General features: G+C 46.4%; 3 protein-coding genes across 9 annotated transcripts in view; 2 read left to right on the top strand and 1 right to left on the bottom strand.

Moving 5' to 3' along the window:
• The window catches only part of LOC135394064 (CD9 antigen-like), a 29,286-nt gene extending 21,387 nt beyond the window's left edge, over positions 1 to 7,899 (top strand). For both annotated transcript variants that reach the window (XM_064624529.1, XM_064624528.1), the window contains exons 2-7: positions 411 to 608; positions 1,437 to 1,511; positions 1,593 to 1,691; positions 1,764 to 1,979; positions 2,041 to 2,124; positions 5,209 to 7,899. In XM_064624529.1, the coding sequence (XP_064480599.1) occupies positions 411 to 608; positions 1,437 to 1,511; positions 1,593 to 1,691; positions 1,764 to 1,979; positions 2,041 to 2,124; positions 5,209 to 5,283 (747 nt within the window). In that variant the 3' untranslated portion in view covers positions 5,284 to 7,899. The remainder of the gene's footprint in view (positions 1 to 410; positions 609 to 1,436; positions 1,512 to 1,592; positions 1,692 to 1,763; positions 1,980 to 2,040; positions 2,125 to 5,208) is intronic.
• A 2,493-nt stretch (positions 7,900 to 10,392) lies between these two features.
• LOC135394063 (serine/arginine-rich splicing factor 7-like) lies at positions 10,393 to 19,284 on the top strand. 4 transcript variants are annotated; one of them, XR_010422761.1, is made up of 6 exons: positions 10,393 to 10,476; positions 10,814 to 10,870; positions 11,792 to 12,006; positions 12,157 to 12,324; positions 12,873 to 13,169; positions 17,467 to 17,573. XR_010422761.1 is itself a non-coding variant. In XM_064624526.1 (6 exons), the coding sequence occupies exons 2-6, from the start codon at positions 10,856 to 10,858 to the stop codon at positions 18,738 to 18,740; spliced, it is 582 nt and encodes a 193-aa protein (XP_064480596.1). In that variant the 5' UTR covers positions 10,394 to 10,476; positions 10,814 to 10,855; the 3' UTR covers positions 18,741 to 19,284. The 4 variants fall into 4 exon arrangements, 3 of the variants coding, with proteins under 3 accessions (XP_064480597.1, XP_064480596.1, XP_064480595.1); XM_064624526.1 differs by lacking the exon at positions 12,873 to 13,169 and adding an exon at positions 18,737 to 19,284 and having other exon boundaries at positions 10,394 to 10,476; positions 17,467 to 17,646; XM_064624525.1 differs by lacking the exon at positions 12,873 to 13,169 and adding an exon at positions 18,726 to 19,284 and having other exon boundaries at positions 10,395 to 10,476; positions 17,467 to 17,646.
• A 4,871-nt stretch (positions 19,285 to 24,155) lies between these two features.
• LOC135394062 (RNA-binding protein 1-like) lies at positions 24,156 to 26,752 on the bottom strand. Of its 3 annotated transcripts, none has more exons than XM_064624522.1 (6): positions 26,645 to 26,752; positions 26,243 to 26,437; positions 26,074 to 26,166; positions 25,979 to 26,011; positions 24,333 to 24,445; positions 24,156 to 24,275 (listed from the first exon to the last, which is right to left on the bottom strand). In XM_064624522.1, coding segments are annotated over exons 1-5 (429 nt in total). In that variant the 5' UTR covers positions 26,647 to 26,752; the 3' UTR covers positions 24,156 to 24,275; positions 24,333 to 24,339. The 3 variants fall into 3 exon arrangements, with proteins under 3 accessions (XP_064480592.1, XP_064480593.1, XP_064480594.1); XM_064624523.1 differs by having other exon boundaries at positions 24,333 to 24,427; XM_064624524.1 differs by lacking the exons at positions 24,156 to 24,275; positions 24,333 to 24,445 and adding an exon at positions 25,272 to 25,382.
• Positions 26,753 to 26,786: the final 34 nt, after the last annotated feature.

Here is a 26,786-nt window from a genome sequence, read left to right as displayed (position 1 = left end):
GCCATGAAAACACACACATGGGCAGTGTTTGTTTTTTCTTTCAACTTGTACAGTTGATACAAGTGCAAACATAATCAGAAATAATTCCAATACATTACATAATAGAATTAAATAATGGAAAATTACAAACCTATTTTTTTGTTTTCATAGCTTACATGGGCACTGTTTTAGGCGATATCTTTATAGGGCTCACCAGCATCGACACCTGTGTATGTTCTTCCCTAACAGTACTGGAGAGAGAAGGAAGACCAGGATCAGAAGGGTGGCCTTATAAAGCTGCCACTTTTAAATGCATTTGGCAGATTGCCCAAAAATGCTGCCAGTTTTTAAATTGGACTTTTGTCAGTATATATGTGAAATAGTTTAATGCGAGCAACCCTGTTCTTTGTTTTTCCTTTTGCAACTTGCAGCTGGCCGGGATAGCTGTGGTGGTGGTATCTGTGATGCTGCTGCTGGACAGCACCAAATACTTGGCCAATGAGGGCAAAGACAGCTACCTCTACCTCTCGGCTATCTACATCCTGCTTGGGGCGGGCGGCCTGATGGCTCTCGTTGGGTTCCTCGGTTGCTGCGGAGCGCTACGGGAGAGCCCCTGCATGCTGGGCACTGTGAGTCCCCTACCACCAATTCATCTCCTCTTGTGGATACATGCCTCGTGATCTTGCAAAAGACAGCGGATCAGGGTGTCTACCAACCTGGAAAACAGGGAATAGTCAGGGAATTTTGATGTGACTGGAAAAGTCAGGGAATTTGCCTAAGAAGCATCTGAAGTCAGGGAAAATCGCAGACAAGTGCCGGCCGGTGGTTGAGCGGCGATGCCGCAGCAACGTTACTGCGAGTAGCAGTTCACCAGTGTGACAAGCTCTGACGCAGAAAAGTAGGGTGGCCTCACTAATGCTTAATAAATGGTCTGTCTTATGTTGGATCTGCTATCAAAACGTATGAGCAGGCACCAAGTTCCTTTTTGCTTTTGTCAGGGAATTCGCTTGAAATAGTCAGTGAAAACCTGGAGAAGTCAGGGAATTTGAAGGCTGCAGTTTGGTAGACACCCTGGCGGATGCTCTGCAGCCAAAACACTGACGTCCTCATAGGTTGGACAATAAACAGTTGAGCAGATGCTTTGGTATGCCCCTTACTTCGTTAATAATCGAGTCTTTGTGCGCGGGCACATTGCCTGTTCAGGATATCGTTACTGACGTACCATCGGGACATAGCCGTACATTTGTTTAAGCGTTGTTTGGCACGTCTGTTATCCATTTTGAATGATTTTATGTGCAGGGGCCTGTACCAATACCTTACGTGTCTTTTTTTTTTCTTGTTCCGTATTTTATTCGTTTTTGTATTTCAATTATTTTTCTAATCTTAATTTTATGATTCTTGGAGATGGCTGGGCAGGAGTGCGTAACGTCGTATTAATCCATTTTGTTTCTGCCCAGTTCTTCATATTTCTTCTGGTGATCATTGCGGCTGAAATTACTGGTGGAATCTGGGTCTGGATGAATTTGGCTGAGGTATGCTTTATTTGCTGCTACATCCCCACTATTTCTTAATTGTGTAACTATCTGTACTGAGAAATAGTCTTCTGCCTCCAGTTTGAGAAGTCTGTGAAGACCCAGGTGCAGCACATGATTCAGAAGGACTACAACAGCTCCGAGGTGATCACCAAGACTGTGGACGCCCTTCAACACGATGTATGTTTTCTCACCACTTGCGTCTAATAATTCAGATATTTGTGCCTAACCGTATCCAACTGTTGCACGCAGTTGCGGTGCTGTGGCATAGATGGACCCCAGGATTGGTCTTCTGCTAAGTTCAACCAAAAGGAAGGAGGACTGCACCTGCTGGAAGCCGGAATACGGTCTCTGACAGGGGCGTACAAGGTTCCCGAGTCGTGCTGTGTCCAAGAAGCACCAAAGGCTGCCTGTGAACTTTCTCGACAGTTCGGTGGAACATCCATCCTCACGGGCCTCCACTCGCAGGTACTTCCCTCTTTGCTCCTCAAAATGGGGACAATGATTGATCCTTGTGCTCAAAATACAGGGCTGTGCCACAGCGCTCTGGAATGGGCTCAACAACAACTTGGTCTTGGTGTGTTCAATAGGACTTGCCATATCAGTGCTTCAGGTGAGACTCGTTGCTGGTGCTTAAAGGGAAGGTCCCAACTGTTTCAGTCGATTTCGAAAGTCTACGGTCATTTTATTCCCGCTGGACCACTGCCCACGGTATCGAAAATCCCGCATGGAATACTGGCGTAGTTTGAATGTTATCCGACGGAACACGTGAGAAGAGCAGACGCCGGATATTGAGAGTATATATTCCGGAATTCTCTCTCTGGAAAAACGAGGAAACATTCCTCCCTAAGAACCAATGAGAGCGCGACTTTGAGAAAAGGAATGCCACTGGCAACACCACCTAAGTAGAGAAAGCCTGTTTACTTTTCGGCGTGACGTAACAACTAATAGCCAGCCAATCAGGATTGTGTTTTCAATGGTGGCAGCCTATCACGAAAGTGCTTTCACCGGTTGTGGCCATGCAGACGAACCACCGTCGTCTGCGAGCGGTGATTATACGTCCCCGCGTACTAGATGGAAAAACTTGGAGATAAAGCGCAAAACGGCCCCAGTCTTTCTCGAAACTGATTTTCTGGAAAGCGTGTTGCACTCTTTGTCTGAATATTCGGGTCTGCAGGTTCCAAGTAAGCTGCAATCACTTGCGGGTTCTTGAATTAGCAGAACGGCGAATTTCAGTAGCAGACTAATTCTGACTATATATGTCCACGTAGCGAAGGAGGGAGAGGATGCAATAAGCAGGCCTTTTGTATCTAGATGGCGTTGGCGTCTGGACGGAGCCAGAGCCGTTTATAGGGAGAGTTTGGCCATTAGGAGGAGCCTAACTTAAAGCGCGTCATGCGACGTCACGGCTGAACGACCTTCCTGTTCGTGCTCTATAGTTGTCCCGCTCTCCGCTGGTCGCCGACGTCATATTGATGCTGATCGTTGTTTACAATACACGGAGAGAAGACATGTGCGAACTTCTTGCTTCGAAAGCCTTTCATCCTTGAACTCTTTCAGTTCGGCAACAAAGCCCCCCCTTATCACTGGCGCGAGTGGGTCATAAGCCGGTTATTCCTGTAGATTACATTCAGCGCGACCATGAAGGTGTGGGCCAGCTGGAGGACAGCATCAATATGGCGCGGAGTAGACGGCTGATAAGCGGATTCCGCTTGGATTCAGGCTTTTTGGGCGGCGCAACGATGACTCTGACGTCAAAATGAGGCAGCAAAAGATCAAAGAATGGCCAAACTCTCCCTGTAAATGGCTCTGGACGTAGCCTTTTCCTCCTCCGTGCGCAGCGCCCTCACCCCTCCGCTTCAGGAGCGACGTCACGCTACCGGAGCCTCTGCTGCCACGGAAGCAGCACTGATCTTTAAAATTTGTTTAGCTAACATCTAAGCGTTCTTCTGACAAATAAAAAAACGGCTGGTGCCGAACGTAGGGCTATTGGCTTCATAGGTGGTTTTCCGGATGGGGCCATTGCTTTAATGTGGTGACATCTGAAGGCACATGTGTAATACTAAGATCTATATATCTCCCTACTTCTTGCGATCCAACTTGCGTGATGTCATTTTTGGACATGTCAGAGGTTACGGATAGGGATGCTAATGCATGTACTTTAAGGACATTCCTTTATTGATGAAGGCATACATTGAGCAGCATCTTGCGTTGTTCTAAAAAAAGGGCACACACATGGCAGTAACAAGGTGCAACACGCGAAATGTTGCTAGTCTGTTGCTGTCAGGGTGGCAAACCGCAAAAAATAAGGGTCCGGATTCGCATCGCTTGGATTTCGTTCCGATTTAGTTCTGGTTCGGCCGCACCAAAAATCGAACTGGTTCATGAACCGGTTCAACGCTTCCATTTTATATCTCCCACACAGCTGCTTTTATCAGGAAATGTGTGGCTAATAGCTCGATGCTGTTGTCCCCTTCATTGTTCTCAGCGGCCAGGTACTCCCTTTAGTGACAGAAAGGAAAACGGATAAACACTTGCAAAACAGCCTCCGCGCTGATGAAGCGTCATAGTCCTCGGACTGTCTTCCCCAAATCACTTTTTTTCACACACACACATTGCCAGCAATATACACTTTAATAAAGGAAACCAAATACGATAGATATTTACAGTAACGAGACATTTACAATGGCGACCGTACTGATCTAGCGCACTGCATTCAAAGTGTGAAATAATCTGAAACCGTACTGAAGCATGTCGAAACCCAGTCTACCAGTCTTGCTCTGTCCGAGCTCACAGCAGTGTACCAGTTAATCCACAACACAAAGGCAATGTGTGATGACACAATTGCGCTACCGGTAAGCGGGACTACATTTATTTTTCAAACCACTACTAATTGTACAGGCACCGTTCTGCTTATGCTTCTTCTCCACATCGCTTGTTTTTGCCTCGTTTAATTTTTACTGCTTACGTGTAAAGGGAAATGTGGGACGCTTGCTTAGTCACATATTCTTCCTATGGAGCTACACAACTGGCCTACTCCATTCCTGCTTCAGCAGTTGCTAGCAGAGGACGGCTGCAATGTTTGCTTGGAAACCCAGCGTTCGTGTGACACCTCCTCTCTGAAGAGCAGACACTGTGGTGTTCACAAGAGCAACTGCGCTTCAACGTGTTAAAAAAGACGTTGAAAGCATACTTACTATACATCCTCGTTTGACTGCTGGGTGAAAATTTGGGAATGCATGATATGGAGACAAATTTGTCCTCGTTTGGGTATTGAGAGGTGCTTGCTCTTCTGCTGACTTCTCTTATGTCCGAACCATTTTATTGCGAACCGGTTGTCACTATTATTTTTACCGGTTCTGCTCCAGTTCGGGTTCAACAGTATCATAAAAATTTTGTTTCTGGTTCGGTTCTGGCAAAAATAACAGTTTAGGTACGGTTTTCCGTTCGGGTTCGGGTCGACACCCATGTTGCTCTGTTGCACGCTTTGGTAATGTACACGTGCGGTTTGTGATGGTATGGATGAAAGTGTAAAGAGATGAGTTATGAGCTCTGCTTCGTGCTGCTGTGGAACCCTTAAACGTAGTTCAGTTGAATCAGACTCTATATTTGGAATGCAGAATGCACCCACGAACTGATATTTTGGGAAATTCTGAGTCTCATGGATGAAAGTTTGAACACAATATAACTTTTGCAGATCCTGGGTCTCATCTTCACCATGGTTCTGTGCTGTGCCGTTCGAAGGGATGGCGGTTCCAGCTTCAAGGCCTGAGAACATTTCCACCCACAGCTGTTATTCTTCGGAACGCTTCAATTTCCCTTTGAGTTCCACCAGCCACGTACACCCCACTGCAGTCAAGCTCCTCAGCCAAAGTTTCACTGCTGCTACACATCTTTTTATGAGCCATGTTCAGAGAGGATGCCGCCTCTGGACACATGTGGAAGGAGGAGGTGACAGACGTTCCGTTCTCGAAATGTGTTACGAGCGCATCGATTTTTCAGGGATCTCACGGACAAGCAAAAATGTCATAGCCGATGGGAATGTAATGTGCGCGTCTGAGGAAACATACGCCTCACGGGGGCGCCATTGATAGGGCACCAGGGTTTCACAGACGCTAGGAGCACGTCTCGTAAGCGTGTTTTTACAGAGAAATGAAGAAATGTCAATTTTTTTTTAAATGGACTTTGGATTTTGAGCGATTCGTATATGAAGAAACCTTGGAACATTTTATATTCACTGTGGTTTTTGTGAAAATTTGAAAAACTCTAGCATGAGTTCTCTACTAGTGCACGCATGCAAAAGGCTTCAAAGTACTAGTATAACTTTTCTCGCGGGTTTAAAAGTGCATTGAAACTAAATGTTCTAGCTATTAAGCCAATTACTTCAAGTTCAGCACTGCTGCCTCTTCTACCGAGAGCATAATACAGCTTTTTAACGCTGCATCGGATCGTCCCAGATGTACTCTGTACTTTGCAAAGTATGAATGCCACTTTTGTACAGCATCCACAGATACTCTGTCGCACGCAAAATATGTACTTGCGAATATTCGCAACAGATACTCGAGCATTTTGCTTCTCTCATTACACGTGTAGGAGACGTTTTTAAAAAACATTTCTCAGGAAGATGTATCGGACGCAGTGACTTTTATTTCGAGGTGTTTGAGTTTCCAGAGGGGGCATGAACTAATTTATCGTAGCATTCTTTCGATGGCCAGCTGTAAGTTGTAGTGGTTTACAGTATTTTGATAGTGGTTGTACTGGGTGTATTTTCTTTTAGCCCAAAAGCTTTTCTCCCAGTAGAGTCGCTGTCTCGCTTGCCAGGTCAGCACGCCATGTCCTCGTTAACCTTTTCTCGAGTATTTTTAAGTTTCGAGATCACTGATGGTTCCCCGTTTGCATTTGCCGAGAGTTCCTAGTAGTTATAAAGTGGAAATTATTTTTGCGAGACAACGGATTAAAGGAATAAATGTGGCGAAAGTGAGATCTTCCGTTGTCACGTGGAGCACATGGCCTCCTGTTGAACCCCGCTTTGTACGTTAGGTGACGCGTTCTTCGTTTTTTTTAGTGTTAGTGGACCTCTCATTATCTTATTTTCTGTTTAAAATAGTCTCACGTTGTAACATTCACTTTTTACAAATGAGAGCTCATTGTTTCATTGTGAGTTAGGTGTCCTGACGCAATTCTGGTAGGGTATGTTAAACACATTTTTGCTTCGGGGTGAGTGACAACTGGGGCCCCCAATTTGCCGCTTTGTTGGACTGCACATACGAAAACTAATTGTCTGTCTGTACTGCATAAGAGAGCTAACAAGAACCCTCCCTCTCATTGGGACATGTACGGCCCTCCACTATGGATCTGTTCCTTGGGTATGGGTCAACAAAAAGGCGTACAAGCGTGACATTTAATGCGAGCTCCTGCGAAACTGTGAATGTGGGCCCTAGTTTTAACGAGTCCCCTTTTACGTGTATGGCACCCTTATGCCCCAGCACACCCGTAAGAGCCAGTGTAAGCCACCCCACATCACGAAGAAGCTTCACTTGAAAATGACGTCACAGTTTCTTCTAAACAGAAAAACTCTAGCTTGGTGCCACTTCGTTTGAGCGCCCCCTCCCCTTCCATCCCAACAACAATATCTGCTGCCCATTTTCTATTCAAGACTCAGAGTACAAATCAAGTAACAAGCTTGAAGTATAATCTATTTTTCGGTTTGAACTAAAAAAATATTTACTGCCACGAACAAACTGATGATGCATGAAGTGGGAAGAAAGGAAATTATCTACTTTGATACGCAGAGTTTATTTTATAACGCTAGTATCGTCGAGGGCTCGTGTATTTATTGAGGACTAGCTGTCGCAGTCTGTATAGCTCGTGTGCAGGAGAACAGTAATGGTGAAATAATGCCGCTCATTGAAATTGGATTTTTGGTTTATTGTAAAAAGAAACTGTTTCGATGTACATATGCATAAATAACAGCTTGCACGAACGACCATCGTGTTTTTTGTTTTTCACATGTGTTCACTTTCATCGTGCATATAAGGTCGTTTTGATGTCCTTGGGTATGACTTTCATTGTGCTACACTAAATTAGTTGTTCACAAATTAGTTTCTACACTGAATCTTTATAATAATTACCTTGTTCAGCTATGGAATGCAAAATAAAGAAAGAAGGGCTTGTGTGAAATGAACAACTTTTTGCGATCAAACTATCATAATGAGAAAAAAATTCCAGTGCCATCATTGTTGTTGTTATCATATCCGAGATTGCTTTCATCAGTGCAAATGATTATCCTGTAGCTGTGTAATGCTCATTTGTTTCCTACTCTGATGCTAGCCATGCAGAGTTATTTTTTAGCCGTGCATAATGAATAAAGTAAAGTTGCCACTTTGTATTTTCTACATTTTTGTTATTTTCCACCCAGGGATCCGCATCACCCCACTGGTATAAGAGCTACGATACGGACCTAGACTTAGATGAAGTTGCCCCCATGACAGAGACCGAGGGACTTGAAGTGTGCTAAAGGCTTTGTACATATAAGAACTTTACTGCAGGACGGAGATATCCGCGTAAAATTAGAAAAAGAAAATCATTGTTAGATGGAGCAGCATGTCGGGAGATATGAAAACTTGCAGAATGCGAGAGCCTACTGCTATAACAGATTACCCTTTCTTGAAGGCCTAATACCATTATGAAGACCCATAGTATCGAAAACGTTTAACTGGGCCATAGCGCTTGCAAATATTTTTGGTGGGCCTACTCTTCTGCTGTTTACAGGTGGTCACTGGATGTGAATAGGATCTAGTCAACCCTCGATTTATGAACACCCTTAGTTTCTCGAAAAATCGTTCATAAATCGAGATGCGCGGAAGAGAAATGGGCTGAAATACGACGGAAAGTGCACTAGACTACGTTTATTTGTGAAAATACTTCGTAATTGTGCTCTCCACCATACATTCGGCTCTATTTGTCTTCTTCAGAAGAGACGATCGAAGCCTGGCACCTGACTCATGCGCCAGGTCCTCAAAGCACTGTATCGTACTGTGAATGTGATTCCAAGCTGAGCGAGCTGTCGCAGCTTCGGAACAGTCCTGCTAGTTATCTTCACTGTCACTATGATCACCCTCGGCACCATCATCAAGCAGCTCACATATGTGTTCACTGTCAGCACAGGAAATGCACTCCTCTGTTCGCACTCTCTAATTCTTGTGGCTGTGGACACTGCACAGGTGCTTGACACTACTTCCCCGCGCGTCAAGGTTCATAAACCGAGCTCAGAACACGCATGTGTTTGCGGTTGGTTCCCTGAAAATCCGTTCACAGTTTGGATATCGAGGGTTCATAAGCAGAGGGAGAAATAGATGGAAAAAGTTTGGTTCCTTGTGACGCCATTCATAAACTGAAGGAATTCGTAAATCGAGGGTTCATAAAACGAGGGTTGACTGTACTTAATTTTCTGACTTCCTACTATAGGAACAGTATAATCATGTTTCCTAATCCAAAGACAATAGTCTGATGGGAGCAGTGCACAGTAGTTTATCCATAATCCAAAGTACTAGGAAGGGGGGAGGGGGGGGGGGGGTCAAAGCACTGTAATGCAGGAGTAGATCTGGGAGGGAGGGGGGTCAGAATGTCCTGACCCTCTCCTCAATTTCTGCCTTCGCATAGTGTTTAATTGACCCAGATCGTGTATCTACCATGCTGGCCAAAGCTGGACACCCCCCTATCAGAAAAATCCTGGATCCGCCACTGCTGTTACATCGTAAGAGTTTCATGTATCCCCTCCCTGTAGGTGGTGCACAGATAAAAAACATGGGGGGGGGGGGGGAGGTGACGCCAGACGTTTGGGAGGGTGTAGGCAAGGTGTAGGGATGGTCTGGATAGTTCACTGACAGTTCATGTCTTGGGAGATATATTTAGCATAAAGCTGCTTTCGAACCATTGTTTGTACACTGCTTGTTTTTTATTAGCCAGGTTCTCTGGTTTCGTAATAATTCCAAGGTAGTAATTTGTCAAGGTGACAAATCTTTAGTGCATCGCATTTTGTATCTCGCCATCTAGCTTAGACGAACCTACGAGGCGAATAAACCACCCATAGTTTAAGATAATTCAGGCAACACTGGACATACGACCAATGAAAATGCGTCGTGATGCCTAGCAGCCAGCCAATCAGAAACCTCTCCGTTTGGCTCGGCTTTCGGCCGGCCCTGGCCCTATGGAGGCTTGAATAAACCACTTCGCCGATGAAAGATGAAAGTCACTGAAAAGTATAGCCAGCTGTAGGGATCGAACCCACATCTTCTGGATTGCCGAACCAGGGCTCTACCAATTGAGCTAAGCTAACACGCCTCTCCAGCGACTTTCGGGGTGCGTCATCTGAAGGGACGACAAACCAGCCACTCACTCTCACGCACCCTCCTTTCACTCTTACATTTTTGCTCACTCATACACACATTCATACGACGGAAATCGACGATGAAAGATGAAAGAAATCGACGCAAGCGGCACCTGATGAACAGGAGATAAACTGATGTTCTGAGGCTGGAACAACATAGAAGGGACAGATACAAACAAAGCCTCAAATTGCCTAAGATATCAACGATGAAAGTCACTGAAAAGGTTAGCCAGCTGTAGGGATCGAACCCACATCTTCTGGAATGCCGACGATGTGGGTTCGATCCCTACAGCTGGCTAACCTTTTCAGTGACTTTCATCTTTCATCGTTGATATCTTAGGCAATTTGAGGCTTTGTTTGTATCTGTCCCTTCTATGTTGTTCCAGCCTCAGAACATCAGTTTATCTCTTGCACTTCGCCGAATCGAATGGCCCGCCGTGCAGGTGCTGTTGTCATTGGCCAAGAGGAGGATATGCGCATTGCGTCACAAAAGAGAAGGAGATAGGAGATAGCCGGTGCATTGCATTGTGGGAGATTTCGTTCTCTTGCCTTTAGTTACGTCGCAGTAGGATAAAGGTAAGTTGAGTGCTGGCGTTTACTTGTATTTTGTCTAACCATGGTGTTTGGAATAATGTGAACAGTCGTAAGCACAGAAACGTGTGCTAGCAGTTCCATATTTTTGTTCGCTTAACTGCATAGTTTGCGTTCTGAACGGATTCACGTTAGGCCTAGTGACCGCGCGTTGCCGGAGTGGGCTACGTTTTGTCATTGTTTCTACCGTATGCGGACACTTTCCAAGTTAGAGCGCCCTGAGATGACGTGTTATTGCAGCATGTTGGGTGTGTTCACTTAGCCGTCGTTGTTGCATAATTTTCCTGACTTGTGTACCCGCCCGTGGTCTCCATTTCTGTAGTTGCTGCTGAAATACTCAAGTCGTCATACTTCACAGTACAACATGGATCGTGATAAGGTGAATAGGCCTACAATTTCAGCTTTCTCAGGGTGTAGTTTTTGGTGCCGGATGCTTTGATTGCTGGATATGGTTGGAACAACAAAAACCCATTCGACGTAGTACTGTTGTTAGAAGTTTGTGTTTGAGTTGTGCGGGTCTGTGTGTGATTACTGCAGCGGCCTAAGCAAACGTGAATACAAAATGAATTATCTGTCGCCTTGGGTAGTCCCCCTTCATGTGGACTGTCTTGGTAGCAGCTAGGAAAATGCTGATTTAAAGACTACCGTATTTTCCGATGTATAACGCGCACCGCAATGTTGCTACAAGCTTCTGTACTGCCAGTACTATACACAATAAACCAAGGCGGTGTATAATATATGTATATGGTTTATTTGAAAGCATCCATTCTCAATCACCCAAGCCTTCTGAAATGAATTCAGAATTATTGACTGCTCAATAGCATCCCTAAGCAGCTTAATTTTCATGAAGTCCAGGGCCCTTTCGCCGGTTCTGTCCACTGACCCTAAGAGATTTGGGAGAACCTCACCTGCACACCCTGGAAGAGGCTAGAATTTGCACGTCACCGGCTCAGAAAAGGAACTCTGCAGGAAAATATTTACGTGTATAACGCGCAGGACCTCTTCAGAGCACTTTTTTTTACTGTATAACGCGCACGTTATACACCGGAAAATACGGCAGTTCACTGCGCTGCAGCTGGCAGCTTGTTTTAAACTTTGTGGCTAAGTCGAGTTATCAAATTTCGCGCGTGTGGTCTACGCAAAATCCAAGCTGCAATGTCGTTTGACGATTTGGGGCGATTTGACGATAATTTCCGGGCGATTCCGCACGATGCGAACCAGCTAAATGTTGTTTCCTGCTGGGCCTGCGGGTTCTTTAGAATGTAATTCTCACATCATGGCTAATGTGTGCTGGCAACAGATGTCTTCACGTTACCGGGACACATGCCCGTTGGACTGCAAGGTCTACGTAGGGGAACTGGGCAACAGCGGAACAAAACACGAGCTGGAAGAATGCTTCGGTTACTACGGGCCCCTGCGCAACGTCTGGGTGGCCCGTTCTCCTCCGGGATTTGCCTTCGTCGAGTTTGAGGATCCCCGAGATGCTCGGGATGCCACCCGCGCCCTGGATGGAAAGTGAGTCCCGTGTTAATCCCTTGCTAGACTGTCGTCTCGTAGACTCGCTGCCGTTCTGCATGTAGACTGCAGCAGTAATTCTGGTGCTAGTATCTGTTGGGTGTACCTAAAACATTTCACAGTCCTAACTTTTTGTTCCTTTTCGGTCAGGATGGTCTGTGGACGAAGAGTACGCGTGGAGCTGTCAACCGGAAAGTCCCGCAATTCTTATCGGGGCTCCTCCCGCCCCTTCCACCCGACGGATCGCTGCTACGACTGCGGGGAGAGGGGCCATTACGCCCGGGACTGCCGTATCTACTCCCGCCGCAATTCGTCCAGGTGGGCTCCTTTCGCTGGCTCTCTTCTCTCATTTTTTTTTGTCGAGTTAGGTTAGGCAGATATTAATCGAGTGCAGTTCCGCTGAAGGCGGAACGTAGACACAGGAGAATGGCGTCTCTCAAGACTCAAGAGGAAGCAGAGGGCCCGAAAATGTGTGCCAGGATTTTTAAGTCCTCGTATTAGCTCACTCGAAAGATGTGCCTTTTTGCCACGTAAGGTCTTAATAGTTAAATTGGCAAGCTCTTTCCAGAACATCAAAATGGAGACTTACTGTCACGGCCCATTCGGCAGGTACAGGGGGACAGCATTTGGTGTTCTGTAGCTGGCCATTGAAAGCAGGCATTGCTTCCACTGGCCAGTCACAGCACCCCCCCTTCCCCTGGACCCACCGATCCGCCTTTGAACGTGACAGCTGCCGCGGGACTGCTTTTTTGCAGCATTGTTTCACTGGGAGACCCGCAGGGGTGTCCTAGGGGGCCAGAGTGTACACCCCTGCGCTTGATCTTTGAGACTGTTGTTGTGTAATGCTGGTGCCCCGTGTTTTATAGGCCGCCAGAGGCACTGCGTTGTCATAAATGTCAGCCACTGCGGGGCTACGGTTGATTCGCCACCGCGTCATCTCTCCTCTGCTATCGCGATCGAACAGCACACGCATCTGCGACTGTATCATCCACGGGCTACTACTACTACACTGCTCTGCTAGATCAGCCCATGAGAGAGAGAGAGAGCAACACACAAAAAAGCGAAAAAGCGAGCATCCTTTCCTACTACAGCAGTAGAGAATCAACTATGCCCCCCCACACTGCGTTGAGTTGAGTTTATCGCCGCAACACTCTGCGGCGAAGGTAAGTGCGCTTCACCGAAGGGTACCGTGGGTGCTAGGGTGGTGTGGTGTGTTTCTGCCGCATTCTGGCCAATCCAATGAAAGGTATGTTCTCTCAGTAAAGCCCGTTTGCTGGGAGAGCGGCAGGCCTCGTGGCTGATATAAAAAAACGACCCCAGACTAAACATGACTTCATACGGAGGAACTTTAGTGGTATGTCGAGAAGAAGTTTCCTGCAGAGTTTCCTCGGGACAAGTCATATTTTTACACAATTAGACTATCTTGCACCGTGGAGATGTAACACTTGTGGGTGGTAATGCAGCGAACGGTCCACATGCTGCAGCAAAATATCTGACACCATAGTTTTCTTGGTACATGTTATCATTTAGCCACAGATAATTTTACCATCCTTGAAACACTAAGGATGGTAACTGCAAATTCTCTGCCTTTGACAACAGTGAAACAAGATAATCCTCTTCAAGTGGATAGCTTTGGGGTCTTGGAACATTCTACACTTGGTTAAAAACTTGCGAAGCCCAAAGGTGCATGGGACACCTGCCTTTGCTGTATCAGGTGTTTTTCTGTTAGTACAGGGAATGGTGTCCAAGTTTTACAGCCAAGTAGGGTAATACGTCGTAAAATTGTCTTTCTACCAGAGCTGCCGTTACCGAGGCAGACTGTTCTGTTACTGAAACGGTCGGATCCTGCAAGCGTGGGAGCGGTCGTATGCTCCCGAGAGCTAGAAGGAACAGTCACGGCTGTAGATAATACAGCAGACGACCAGGCAAGCTGGTGAATAAATTCCGTAGTTCAAGTCTGAGTTTGGGCACTAGGAAGAACGGCAGTGTGTGTGTGTGTGTCCTTCCTAGTGCCCAAACGCAAGGCTGCTTCGACTATGGGATCGGGGCCACGTTCCCCTGATGTATTTGCTCAAGATGGCAGTATGCAGTTTTCTTAACACTGTTTCCTGGAGTATTTTTACTGTATTGCTTTTCCGTGCATTACAGTGCATGCGTGATACAATCGACCACACTTACCAGTGTGACAATCACTTTAAACCAGGGTCCGCAGCTCGTCCACAAATTTTGTGTAGCTGTGGACGGGTACCCTTATTCCCAGTTACGTTACGTGCTTCAGCACATTGTCAAAGTTCAACCAACATCTGGGAAGCTTCTTTACAATTCGGATAGCACCCAGGGTTCTTCGAGTATGGAAACAGTCGAATAGAGGGCCCATGGAGATACATTAACATGTGGGACTGGAGTTTTCACGTATGGTTTTCCAAGGAAGCATGTGACTCATCTTGACAACACCACCCAGCCAGAAATGGGAAGTACAATTGTAGGGGGATTGTCTGACTGCTGTTTTGCAGGTTACTTGAACGTAGCGTAACACTTAACCACTCTGTAAATTTGTGATGCGTGTCGTCTTACAGTAGCTATAGTTCTGCTTTCTGTTATGATTAACACTTCTATGAAAACTGCGTGCTATGCCAGCAACCCAACCATACTTCTAGATTGTTAGGGTGCGTTCACACGGGCCAACTTACTGTACCGACCCCAGCCAACGTGTAATGACTAAGACTGTGCCGTCTCCGTGTTTACACGTGCCAACTCTGACTGCACTCTCGCACGCAAGCTTTCGGCAATCTGAGTGTATGGGTTCAATTCCAACTACTGGTGACTTTTTTTTTTTTTTTTTCAGCTATCATTATTCAAAGCAAAGTCATTTGATTTTGCCTGAAGATCACAGTATCTCCAAAAAATGCCTACTGATACGTTTATATGGTGCTAGTAAGGAAGAAAAGATGATCAGGTACCCCTGTAGGATTTGAACCCATGCTAGGTAGTACGGCAGGTACGAAATCGCTTGACGCCCTGGAGGGTCACGTGTCAATGCTCTTCACTTTGATTGGCTACAACACCACTAACTCTCCCAAGTTTTTGGGTCGGTAGCCGATTGGGTTGTGGTTTATGGTGTCGGCCAACTCGGACCAACTCCAAAGTTGGTCATGATTGGTGGAGAAAGTTACACACCCTTTAGCAGTCGTGTTGTGTAGGTGAAGGGTCACATGCTACCTTATTTGACTGTTGTGTGCTGAGACATTTACCGCATTACGCTTTTGTTAATGTATGGCAGAGGCATTCTGAGAATTGTCACAGGATTTGTTGTTCGCAATTTCGGGGCCTCAACAAGACGTGCAGATCAGAGATGAAAATATTTCATTCACCGCACACATGAGTAGTGTGGCGAAAAGAAACATTCTCGTTTCTGATGTCAACATCACATACCAGGTGGAATGCACAATGGTGACTTATTAGAGGTTCTTGAACCATTACTACATTGTGTTTATTTGCATATGTAGTGCCTCGTGGGTGGAAATGATAAATCATCAGTGCTCTGATGACGCACATTGGTTGCACAGTAGCTATGAATGCTGACCGTGTCACTCTGTCTTCAGTGCGTTCTACCATGATCACTTTCAACCAACGTGCTCAACATCTTCTAGCAGTTGTCACAACCCAAATCCAGTTTCCCACCCGAGCTCTCGTACCTATTTACATAATTGGCGCACTTTTTAAACCGAAAAACATAGTGCCCTAGGGATGTGTGCATGAATTCATACGTGCCAACTCTCCCCAATTATCCGGGAGACTTCCAAATTTCGTTCAGTCTCCCGATTGCACTGACACGCCCTCCAGTCTCCCGGAAAATTAGGGCCTTGGTCTTTTCTTCTCGAAATGTCCTTTAATAGCTGGGCAAACGTATTCCTGAAGAATTAGACAGCCCGTATCGCGTGATTCGCGGCATGACCATCCATGGCTGGAGGTGGCGGCAGATAGCGCGTTTCATTGTGTCCGTGTTTCTCGAGAAGACATCCTACCGTCAGTCCAGCTTTGTACAGTAGTTTAGTCTCCTCCGCTGGCACTCTCCAAACGGAAGAAATACCTGCACGTGTTCCTTGTACGTGCAAAGTACCTTTTCACACGTTTTCTGGTTGAGCACAACCAGGCGCAGAGCGTCAGCGGCGAAGTGATCGCTGTTCCAGATGTTGTTCCCAAAAAGTGACTGAACAAAGTGCTACAGGTCTGGATGGGCGAAGACCACTACCATGCGACTCCGCGAAACGCAATGTCCTGAAACGATGAGTCTTCGCAGTTGCGGTTGACAGAAGCAACGACAGCACGTCTCAGCTCCACCCGATAGTGGCTACTTATGACTTACAGGAATTGCAATACAGTGGCAATGCTGTTTCAAATGCACCTCTCCCCCGTTGCGCTGCGGGCAGTCTCCTGAATTTTGAGTCTTTAGGTCGGCAGGTATGTGAATCGCACGAGTGAGAAAAATTGTGTTGGCACTGGGGCCCTAGTCGTCACTTTCACTGCGGTACTGGCGTCGTACAAAATAGGCCTGTAATCCTGCTAGGCATGTTGAATATATGGGAAAAATAAAGTAATAGTTTTCCGCCCAAATTGGGGTGTATTGCCATGTTTTTCCCCACGTATAATGCGCACGTTATACGTAACATCGAAAAAGTGTTTCGAAAAGGCACGGCATGTTACCAACCAGTGTGCTTTATATATATGAGTTCTTTCCCTGAACGTCAACTTTTAGGAGGATGCGACGTAGGGATAGCCGTGCACAGTGTTCAATGCGGCACCTCCTGGGTGGTTATGAGGGGGGTAGGTCTCTGACAAATAAGAGACGCTGGGCTTCTTAGGTCCTTAGATGGATAGCTGCTTCCCTGTGCAGTGGCATTGTTCCTGTCTGTCATAGCACACATGAGTCATCTGAGGGTGGAGGACCCTAGGTGACTTTGGCATGCCCTTAGTGTGCCCTGGTGTTTTCACATGACCTCAGACTTTCTCTAGGTGACCATTCGGGTGGCAGACCTGTACTTAAGCGATACAGCGCATGGTTCCTGCTCAAAGTAAACAACCAGGAATTGCATGACATTGCTACGCGTTATCTATCGGTGCGCATTGTACACCAAACTTTTTCCAATTTTTGCTAATCTTAAGGGGTTCACGTTATACACCGGAAAATATGGTAACTATACTGGCCTATCACCTGTGCGAGTAAGCACAGAACATTGGGGGTCAAAAGTAAGATACGTGCAAGCAATGAGCGCAAACCAAGTGCCACAAAATTCAGCGTCCAAAGGACTCGAGAGGCAAACGAAAAACGTGATTGCAGCATTCTACCCCGTATGTGTGTGGGCTTTTTTTTTTTTTTTTTTTCAAAGGGAAGAACAATTATCTGTACAAAGATTTGCGCTGCTGATGTGCTGACAATACCACTTGATATCTGGATGGCAGGGACCGCTCCAGGTCATGGTCCCGTGGGCGCCGTTCCCGCAGCCGAGGAGGGGGTGGAGGAGGAGGAGGAGGCTCCCGCAGTCGCTCGGCGAGTCCCCGTCGTGGCCGTTCTCGCAGTCGCTCCATCAGCAGATCTCCTGCCCGCCGTTCTCCCGTAGGAGGATCCCGGAGTCGCTCACGGTTAGTGCCGCCTCAGCTATCGTTTTTTGCCGATTTCTTAATCCCTCTGTAGATCTATATAACCGTGTGCAGCAGTTTTTGTCAGATTGAAAAGTGAGAACAGTCTGCCTTGTGGACTGTGTACTACGTGGACTGTACATTCCTGGGTTTGTGCGACACCAGCCCCTTGATTGAAGTGCGTGGGCTTGGGTGGAGGAATAGTTGTTGGGTACCTCAGTAGGAAGCATACGTGCGGAGAAACTAAGAACTTTCCACTTTTGACACTACAGGTTTTCCCGGCGATTTTAATCCGAGCGCCATCTAAATTAATCCACGTGCCATGCAAACTTTATGGGGCATGAATTAATTTAGCTGGCACTTGGATTAAAATCACCGGGAAAACCTGTAGATTAGAGCGATCGTGTCATAGGCGCCCCCTCCCAGCGCCGCATTTCTAAGCCAGTGGTGGCGCTACTCGTCGGCTCGGTTATTGCTTCCTCAATTTGTGCAATACTTTGTACTTCAGCTTACCTTGCTATTTTTATACAAGTGGTGGATGTGGGAGCTGCTTTCTAAAGTTGATTATCATCATCATTCTACACGTTTTGGTAGGAGCTATTGCCGTCGTCTGCTACGGTAGTCGTACGTTCGCGTCTGCGCATTCCAAATTCAAATTTTCATTGTCCAATCACGATGTAGATCTCGCGGCCTGATGAGTAGCGCCCCTAGCAGATCGTGTGGGCGGGCTCCTCCCAGGGATTGCCGATTATGACGTGGTCGTTATAATCTAGTAGGTTGTGAGTAGCACAGAAAATTGAGAAACGCAAAATCCGTTCATCGCACTGAGAATTGCAGTTACGAGGTCCTATCTATCGTGAAAGCGGAGCACACGACGTGTACGCTAGGATGTGATGTCACTCTGTTGTCTGCCAGTTGTAAGAAACCTAGAACGTGGCTCCTCGTCTCTCCGAGGAGCGCACCGTACGTATTTACGGTCCACCTAGTATAGAGGTCGGTAGTCTGTCATTTTGGAGTAATGAGTTTTTTTTCTTTTTTGCTTTTTTTATTCAGTTCCTGACGCTAGTCTAATTAAATTTCAGTTCCCCCGTAGGTAAGAGGCAAAGGAGCAGCTCTAAGTCACCCAGCCGCCACAACGGACGCAATGGAGACACCATCTGAAGTGGCCCTCACCTATGTCATAACTACATCCAGAACCTTCTAATCTCTGATCATCTGAATTCTGCACTGCAACGGTTGCTGTGCAGTGCAGCCCCCCGAACCAGCTGAATTAGCGGACTGGGATCATCGAGCAACTCATCAGCATTATCATTTGTCTGTAGTGGATAAGTTAGGTTTGTACAGCATGTCTGAAAAATACCTTGCCCGCATAGCACTTTTCGCAGCACCCACTGAGAATCCAGTTGCTTTGCCATTTTTTGTTCTGAACAGCGCACTCTACCCCCTCATTCGTTCAGCACGTTACTTAGCACGGGACATTCCACAGTGGTTAGAGACTGCAAGGATGAATTAAAGTTGCTGTGGAACTGAAGGTTTAACAGTCTCCCTGCACACCTGGCTCTGCCTGTGAGTCTGACCAGCTGCCTATGTCATCTTCATTTGGCATTGTGTATTCTCTAGAATTAAACGTGTGGATATCTATCACTGGTCAAGTTATTGACTGCAAGGTACTCCCTGCAGCCAGATGTTTTACCGTTTCGAGTGTTTGAAGCGTCCATTTCAAGATATTTCTCGTTTTTTAAGTTATTGGTAAAACATGAGCACTGTGGCAATCAGGTCCTTGCAAACATCTGACAGTCACATGCTACCTTCAACATGATAACATCGATCAAATAGCTGGTTCCAAACACCTCGTCCATTGAGGCACACGTGAATGAGACTTCAATGTAAGGATTGCATTGTAGGTGTTTGGTGCTCTCAAAGTAAAGGAGGTTGCTACCTCTCCACATCGTTCTCTAGCGCTCGTCCAAATTTCTATGTGCAACAATGGTGTCTGTGGCTTGGAGAAGCGTTTTCATGAGGAAAGGCACAGGCCTTGAAACGCTATTACACAAGCTTGATGGATGTTGTACTGGTTCAAAACCACTGCGAATTCTAGCCCCTAAGTAGGCAGACAGTTGTGAGACGTGTGAAATTACCACTGCGTGAGGCGCATTCCAACGATAATTGGAGTTTGGATACTGAAGACACTGTCAGAGCCTTGCGTGGTATCGGCTATTATGGTTACACACACAGCTGCTTCAATTTTGGAATAGATAACATGCTTTTCTACTTTGCACAAGCAAGTGATTTAGCAGCATTCTGCTTAAACTGTTCTGCGTCATTGCAAAATCATCCCATGGGACGATTTTGCAAAAATTCATATGCTACGATACTGTAATAGTGATTAACATCGTTATAAACTTGCTGCACTGTATGAAAATATAAAATAGTTGCTTTGAACTCACTAGTGGCAGCTACGATTTTTGAAGAGCAGTACAGTAATGTTTAGCACAATGATGCTGATGAATGACACCTTGCTTCATTCATCAAAATATGAGAAATATTTTCGCACGGTCACTCATTCCCTTGTTTTTACGGGTTTTCCTGCCCGTTTGAATCAAGGTGCGATCTAATTTACTCCTGGTTCCATCACAATTCATCGTGTTGCCTTAAATGTAATTTATACCTCATTATTGAATTTGTCACCTGATGAGGTGTTATTGATAGGGTTCCTGGTTTTCGGTGATTATAATTTTTGAGGCCTTCTGATATTTGGCAAAAATGAAAGCAAAACCAAATTACAGTACCACAAGATTGAATTGGCTTGTAACATCTTGAGAGAACAAAATAATTACTGTCGCCTATCTTCGCCCTACCTCGTAATACGTCTGAAAATAGTTTCTCCAGAAACCCTAATGATGAGTGATGACCTATACAAATGGACTCACAAAAAACATGTAATTAAGGCTAAATATTCAACATGATAATTTGTGATCAGAGCTTCCTGATCAGCTATCAACTCATGAGGATTGATAATTGGTCAAAATGGAAACCATAAGTCCGTTCGGACCAATAACCTGACCTGGGTTGTTGGTGTCATGAATGAGCAAAAGGGGGGACGTGTGGACACGTTTTAACACATCTTAGCACTTAACCCAGATCAGAGTTTGTGGCCTTGTTTATTTCCTTATAGGTAGGTTTCCGCGTTTTCGATGTTTATTTTTTGGCGGATTCAGCGTATGTTTTTCGTCGTTTATGGATTTTTGCTAAATCTGAGTTTTTCTATGTTTTTCTTTGCATGTACATGATTTACGAGACAGTTATCAGCAAATAGCAGTTACAATGTGATTTCAGTGCTGTCCGCGTCTAACGCAGTCTTAACAATAACAGCCAATGCGAATTACCAGTTTTGTGAGATCACAAAAACTTTATTGCTCCACAGCGAGGTGATGGCGCATTCACGACACCAGCGAAAGCACAACTCATTTAAGCTTATTGTAATAAATGCAAGCATACTTGCCGAGGTTCTTGTCAGACATTGCTGCACGCTCATTAGTTCGCGAGTTCTGTAAGTGCTGCAAGAAATGAGCGGAAGGGGTTTGCTCACCTTTGTTCGTTACGAGGATTCCTGAGATTCACGTGGTGTGGCATGCGCGCCGCACCCCTTCCACGGCCCACATTAACTGTCACGCGACAATACTTGTATACGGCAACATCTTCCTTGCCTGATAGTTCAAAATCTTGATTTTTGCAAACGTAGTCCGAGGCCCCCGTCCTTTTTCTTCCCATCTCGGGTGCCGCGGAAAGACAGGTCTGCCGTACGTGGAAAGTGGAGGTGTATGTACTGTCGTAACTCCTCCACTAAACAACTAAAGACCGGTGACCGAGACTCTATTTGACGTCACGTCCCTAAAAGGCTCACGAGCGCGGTGGGGCTCCTGAAATGGCAGAAGAATGAGATTCCGACCAGCGCACACGATCCGGGACAAAGGGATTGACCCTGGAACACTCAGTGTGGTCGCAGGTCATCCAACCATAGCAAATACAAAGAAAATAATAAAGGAAAGCCTGCTTGGGTATGCTGGAATCTTATGCTGGGCATGTGCAGCAATTTAGCTGCCATGGTTCCCGGAATGTTCCTCTGTATTCAATGTTTTTCGATTAAAACCGAATGAGGGAAAATTTAACCGGCGTATGTTTTTCAATTAAAAGCGAAAACGCTGAACCCTACTTATAGGTTAGTAACGTTATCAATCCACCATGTCCTTTCAGTAGCTATCACTCTGTCAACCCTTGCGGCTAGTTCAACGGGGTGCCCCCTTCAAACCCCCTCTGAAATCTTACCTTTGGTTGTGCAGTTGGGACAGGAAACCTCCTCTCCCATGTAAAGCCCCCATAGAACCCCCCCTAACACACACACACACACAGAATATTCTTCTGACTACCGTTCAGCTCTGGTCTCGGTCGTATATTGAAACGTGTCAACAGCTCATGGCAAGGCAGACACCCCCGCAGCACAAGTGGGACAGTCGAAACACTATTTCCCTTCAAATCGTCCAAGATCCACTAGGGTGGCCCTCTTTCCGCTCAGTAGGTCGGAGGCGCGTTCATGTTAACTCTGCTTCGAGCTGTACATGCAAAGATCAGAGCTACTGTTGGCTATGGCTTTTGTAACCCAGTAACCTCACAGGGATATCCAGATTAAGTTAGGAATATCTAGGACATCACATACATCCTATGTACAGTGTTCACAATTTCCAACCAATCTTGCACGACCTTGCACCGATAAGCGCCCGACTGGCATTGAATATCGCAGGCAGTACCGTGACTGACCTGTGTTCTTTTGGGGGGTGGCAGGATGTTGACGCTTGTTGTCAACCCATGTGGAAACAAGGTCCCCCCAGATTTCTTTTTTTTTTTTTTCGAGTCTGTTTCCACACGTGTTGACAACAAGCAACAGCATGACAGCATCCTGCCACCCCTGGAAAGAATAGGGGTCAGACCCCGATGTTCACCGCCAGTTGTGGTTACCGCAACAGGAGATTGGTTGGAAGTTGCGAGCGCTGTACATCTAGGCACACCCACAAAGTAACTTCACACTTTATCCAGGCAGATATGTCTCCAGGATATTTCATAAAGATCTTCAGAGGACATTCGATGGGTCATCATGGGCTGCATAATGACGACTTAATTCACTACGTCGGTCACTCCAGGTCTGGTAAGAAAGGCGGGGGCTTAGTTAAGCCATCAAAGCTTTGCTTGTGACGGCCTAATTAAGTGCCGCTCCCTTTCTTACCAGACCTGGGGTGACTCTAACAGACCATAGTTCCTTAGGGGTTGACGATTTAATCGCAGGGTTTCCACGTAATCTTTATTGCTGTTCGCACAATCTTTATGACGAGCACAGATACCGAGTGTGACAGAACTCTATAGTACGGGTGAAGTCGGTGAAAGACAATTAAGAAACTGCTGCTGGTGAGGTTAATGTCACTTTACTAGAAGGGTTGTATGTGGGACGGTCGCATTTGTTCCATTCAATTTCCAAACCATGTCATTTTATTCCTCGTGTACCATTGACCATGGTATCAAAAATTCCACGCAGAATAGTGGCGTAGCTTGACTGTTATTCGATGGAATTCATGACGAGCGGTGGAGAGCGTGCCGGAATCCCTCACCTCTGGAAGAACGAGGAAACGTCACTCCCTAAGGACTAACAAGGGCGCAACCCCGAGAAAAAAAATGCCACGGCCCTGTGGATGTCTCTTACTGCTACAGGACATCTGTCCATCTTTGTCCACCAGCCTGCCTGCGTCTATGCCATTTTGTCAGTGCTAATCTTTAAAATTTGTTTCATAGCTTAAGCACTTTTTGGATTATGTCAATGCTGACTAAAAGTATAATCGGGAGGGATTGAATTCGTAACACCAAAAAATTAGTCTGGTAGATTGTGGGCCGATACCGAACTCTGTAATGGAGCTCATTTGGCATAGTTTTGAGATTGGTTTCCAGATGCAACTATTTGTATAGGAGTTTCATCTCGGGGTAACACCTGTATGAACAAGGTTAAAATCCGGGCTGGTTGGTGGTTCATTATTGTTCCCATACTGGGCATTTTACCTTTTTGGCAGGTAGTTTCAAGGTGATTGGAAAAGCTTGCATATGTGCCCAGGTAAACATACGATTTGCATAGGTCTACCTTAGTTCCACCTCATGGGTGAGAGGGTGACGGGTGAGTGAGTTCGTCCAGCTATGGTCTAAGGAGAGTAACTATCATTGTGGTTGCCACTAATGGGCCTCATGCCCCTCAGGGGTCCAACAGCTTCCCTTCACTTGTGAGGGCGAAGGTACCCGTGAATTAATTCACCCGGCTATGACCTGAGCCAGTAATTTTTCATAGGAGCTCATTTTATCCATTGCAGGACATGCCATAAAAAAAAAAAAACTTCGTTTATCAAGGAACTCATCCTGCAACTTCCCTATTCAATGCCACTCTTCAAACATATACATGTCCTACAACTGACACAATAAGATGTGGATGAATGTTTTATTAGACACATGGAGTAGCCTTGCAGGGACAAACAAAAGATCGGACACAGATCATGACAGCAGCGCCCACTGTGGCTGGACGATGATGGACAACACGACGGAACCTGTGGGAAGGCAGTACCATGACAGCACTTGACAGCATTGTCGGGCGAGATATTCACCTTCACTTCAGCGTCTCTCTCGTGACAGGGAACGGCTTCCGGTGGAACGACGAAGGCTCCTGGATCGGCTGCGACTGCGGCTACGCGAGTAGCGCCTGCGTGGGGAACGGGACCTGTGGACGCCAACAACGGATCAAACCCCGCAGTACCCCGTGTCCCACCCGGGACCAGCCTGATGCCTCCCTTTACGCGCTTTTTCCCTCAAGCAAAAAAACCCCTGCCTCTCTTCCCGTCGTGGTGCTCTAGCTTTCCATCTGCTTTCAACGCACACAAGAACTAAACCGCATGTTCTTCCCCAATAGGTGGCATGAGCCAAATGTAGCCACAAGAAACCCCCATCCATATTGTGTAATTCCATGGCTGCCTTTTGATGGTAACAAGGGAGCAGTGTTCCACTACTTTGCACAAAAAATGGGGTTTTAGCGGGTGCACAGCCGAATTGCCGTAACACCGACGGCATTTCAAGCTTTGCCGGACTAGCGAGACTTGTCCAAAATAACGGCACACAAGCTCCCATGTTCTTGTGCTCTGCAATGTGTATCCAAACCTAGCACCTTGATGTGTAATCTTGCCTCCCAGAACAGCAACACCAGAGCCCCCTTGGCCATGATAGTGAGTGCCCCCTGATGCTGCCATGCAATCAACTAGATATCTAACCCCGAACCATGCAAATTTGGATTTCCATATGGGAAACTAAAAGCATGCAGCCCCTTCGTGAGAAGGCCTTCGAGAAAAATACTTTGAAAAAGAAAACACCTGTGTGTCTGCCCAAGGAGAATCAACAAAAGACATCAAATGTGTAACCTGTGCCGAAGCAGCGGCGGCAATAGTAGAAGAAAGCTGCGCGTTGATTGGATGGTCCCTGACAGTTGGTTGTTGTAGTATGAAGGGGGGTAGGGAAGGCGGTGCACCCCCGGCGATGGGGTTTGGGGCCAAATTTGACGCATCCCCGTCTGCAGTGACGGGAGGGTGCTTCGGCGAGAAATGCGAAGTTGTTGTTGGGAAAGGTGATGGCTTTAGTTCCTCAGGTTGGGTTAGAGATGTCATGCCCTGAAAGGTGGGGCGGCAGGTCTCGCATTATTATTGGCCTTTTTTTCTTTTACCGGTGGTCACAGTGGTGCACAGCTCACATTTTACCATCCCCGTGGGAAGCATCCTCTAGCTACAAATGTCTGAGACCTCAAAATGAGAGCCCGTGACATCACACGAGGCACAGCTTATCTCTCACATTAAATGAGCAACTGGTCCTGCATTATCACCTGCCAACACTGCCACACACAAAGGTCATGCACCAGTTCGTCTACGCTTAGCATTTCTGCTTATCTATTCTCGCTCAACTTTTACAATATGCACTTAAGAGTACAACGAAGTAACAACTATGTCGCCTATAATGCTCAAGAAATGCCCGTAACTAACCCATGTAACTAAATACGATTCCTACAGCATGCCGCACACATTCCTTTCTAACCGTGCACCACTGTGAGGCACACCAGCATCTGTTTACTAGCAAGTAATTCCCAACACCCAGAATTTTCTCATCCTCCTGTCTCTCTCCCAGACTCGAAACTCAAACACTGGAATGAAATTTTGTGTAACATGACAAGACCTAGACCCTCCTTAACGGCTATTGAACGGGAAAGGCTAACCTTGATCTCCTAGCGCCATAGCCGCCTCCGTAGCTGCAAAAGGCACGGTCTGTATTAGCTAAAAAGTTTTTACAGGTATAATTTTTAAAACTTACCGTGGTGGAGGAGGCGGAGGTCGTCTGCTTCCTCCACCCCGCCTTGACCGTCCATGCGACATTTCTACACGAACCCTCGTTCCGCACAATCGACTGCACATAATCAAGGACATGTTTTACAACTTGCACGTCACCACATTTTATAAGATGTGTAGCTACGGGTCCTAACCTGCCATCCAATGCACGGCATGCATCTTCGGCATCTCTCGTGTCTTCGAACTCGACGAAGGCAAAGCCAGGGGGATTCCTTGCAACCCAGACATTACGGAGGGGACCAAATTTTGTAAAGGCGGCCTCGATTTCGTGCTTGGCCGCACCGCTACCGAGGTTACCTACGTATACTTTACACTCCAGGTTCCACTCCCTGAAACAGAGAAGTGTGTTTGAACACAGCCCAAACAGTACAGCCCCACGTTACATGCACAAGCGAGATAAGGCGTAGCAAGCTAGGCTTAGCGTCAGATGCCACAGTAACGCGTACAAGTTTCCTGCTGATCGGAATCTACAAGAATCATTCTTCCGATTTCTCTACGTTGCCACAACGATATTTCAGACTTCGTTTGATACTCACATGTAGTGTACCACTCAGAAGAAAAAGAAGCCGCCGGTGCCGGGGACAGGACAATGGCGAGAAATGCGTTCTCCTTTCGAAGACGCGTATGGTGCCGAGTGCAAATCGCTTAGCTGGACACATGCGCAGTGCGAGCAAAGAT

Source organism: Ornithodoros turicata, chromosome 5, assembly GCF_037126465.1.
Source record: "Ornithodoros turicata isolate Travis chromosome 5, ASM3712646v1, whole genome shotgun sequence".
Taxonomy (NCBI): domain Eukaryota; kingdom Metazoa; phylum Arthropoda; class Arachnida; order Ixodida; family Argasidae; genus Ornithodoros; species Ornithodoros turicata.
This window is presented reverse-complemented; position numbering and strand designations above follow the sequence as displayed.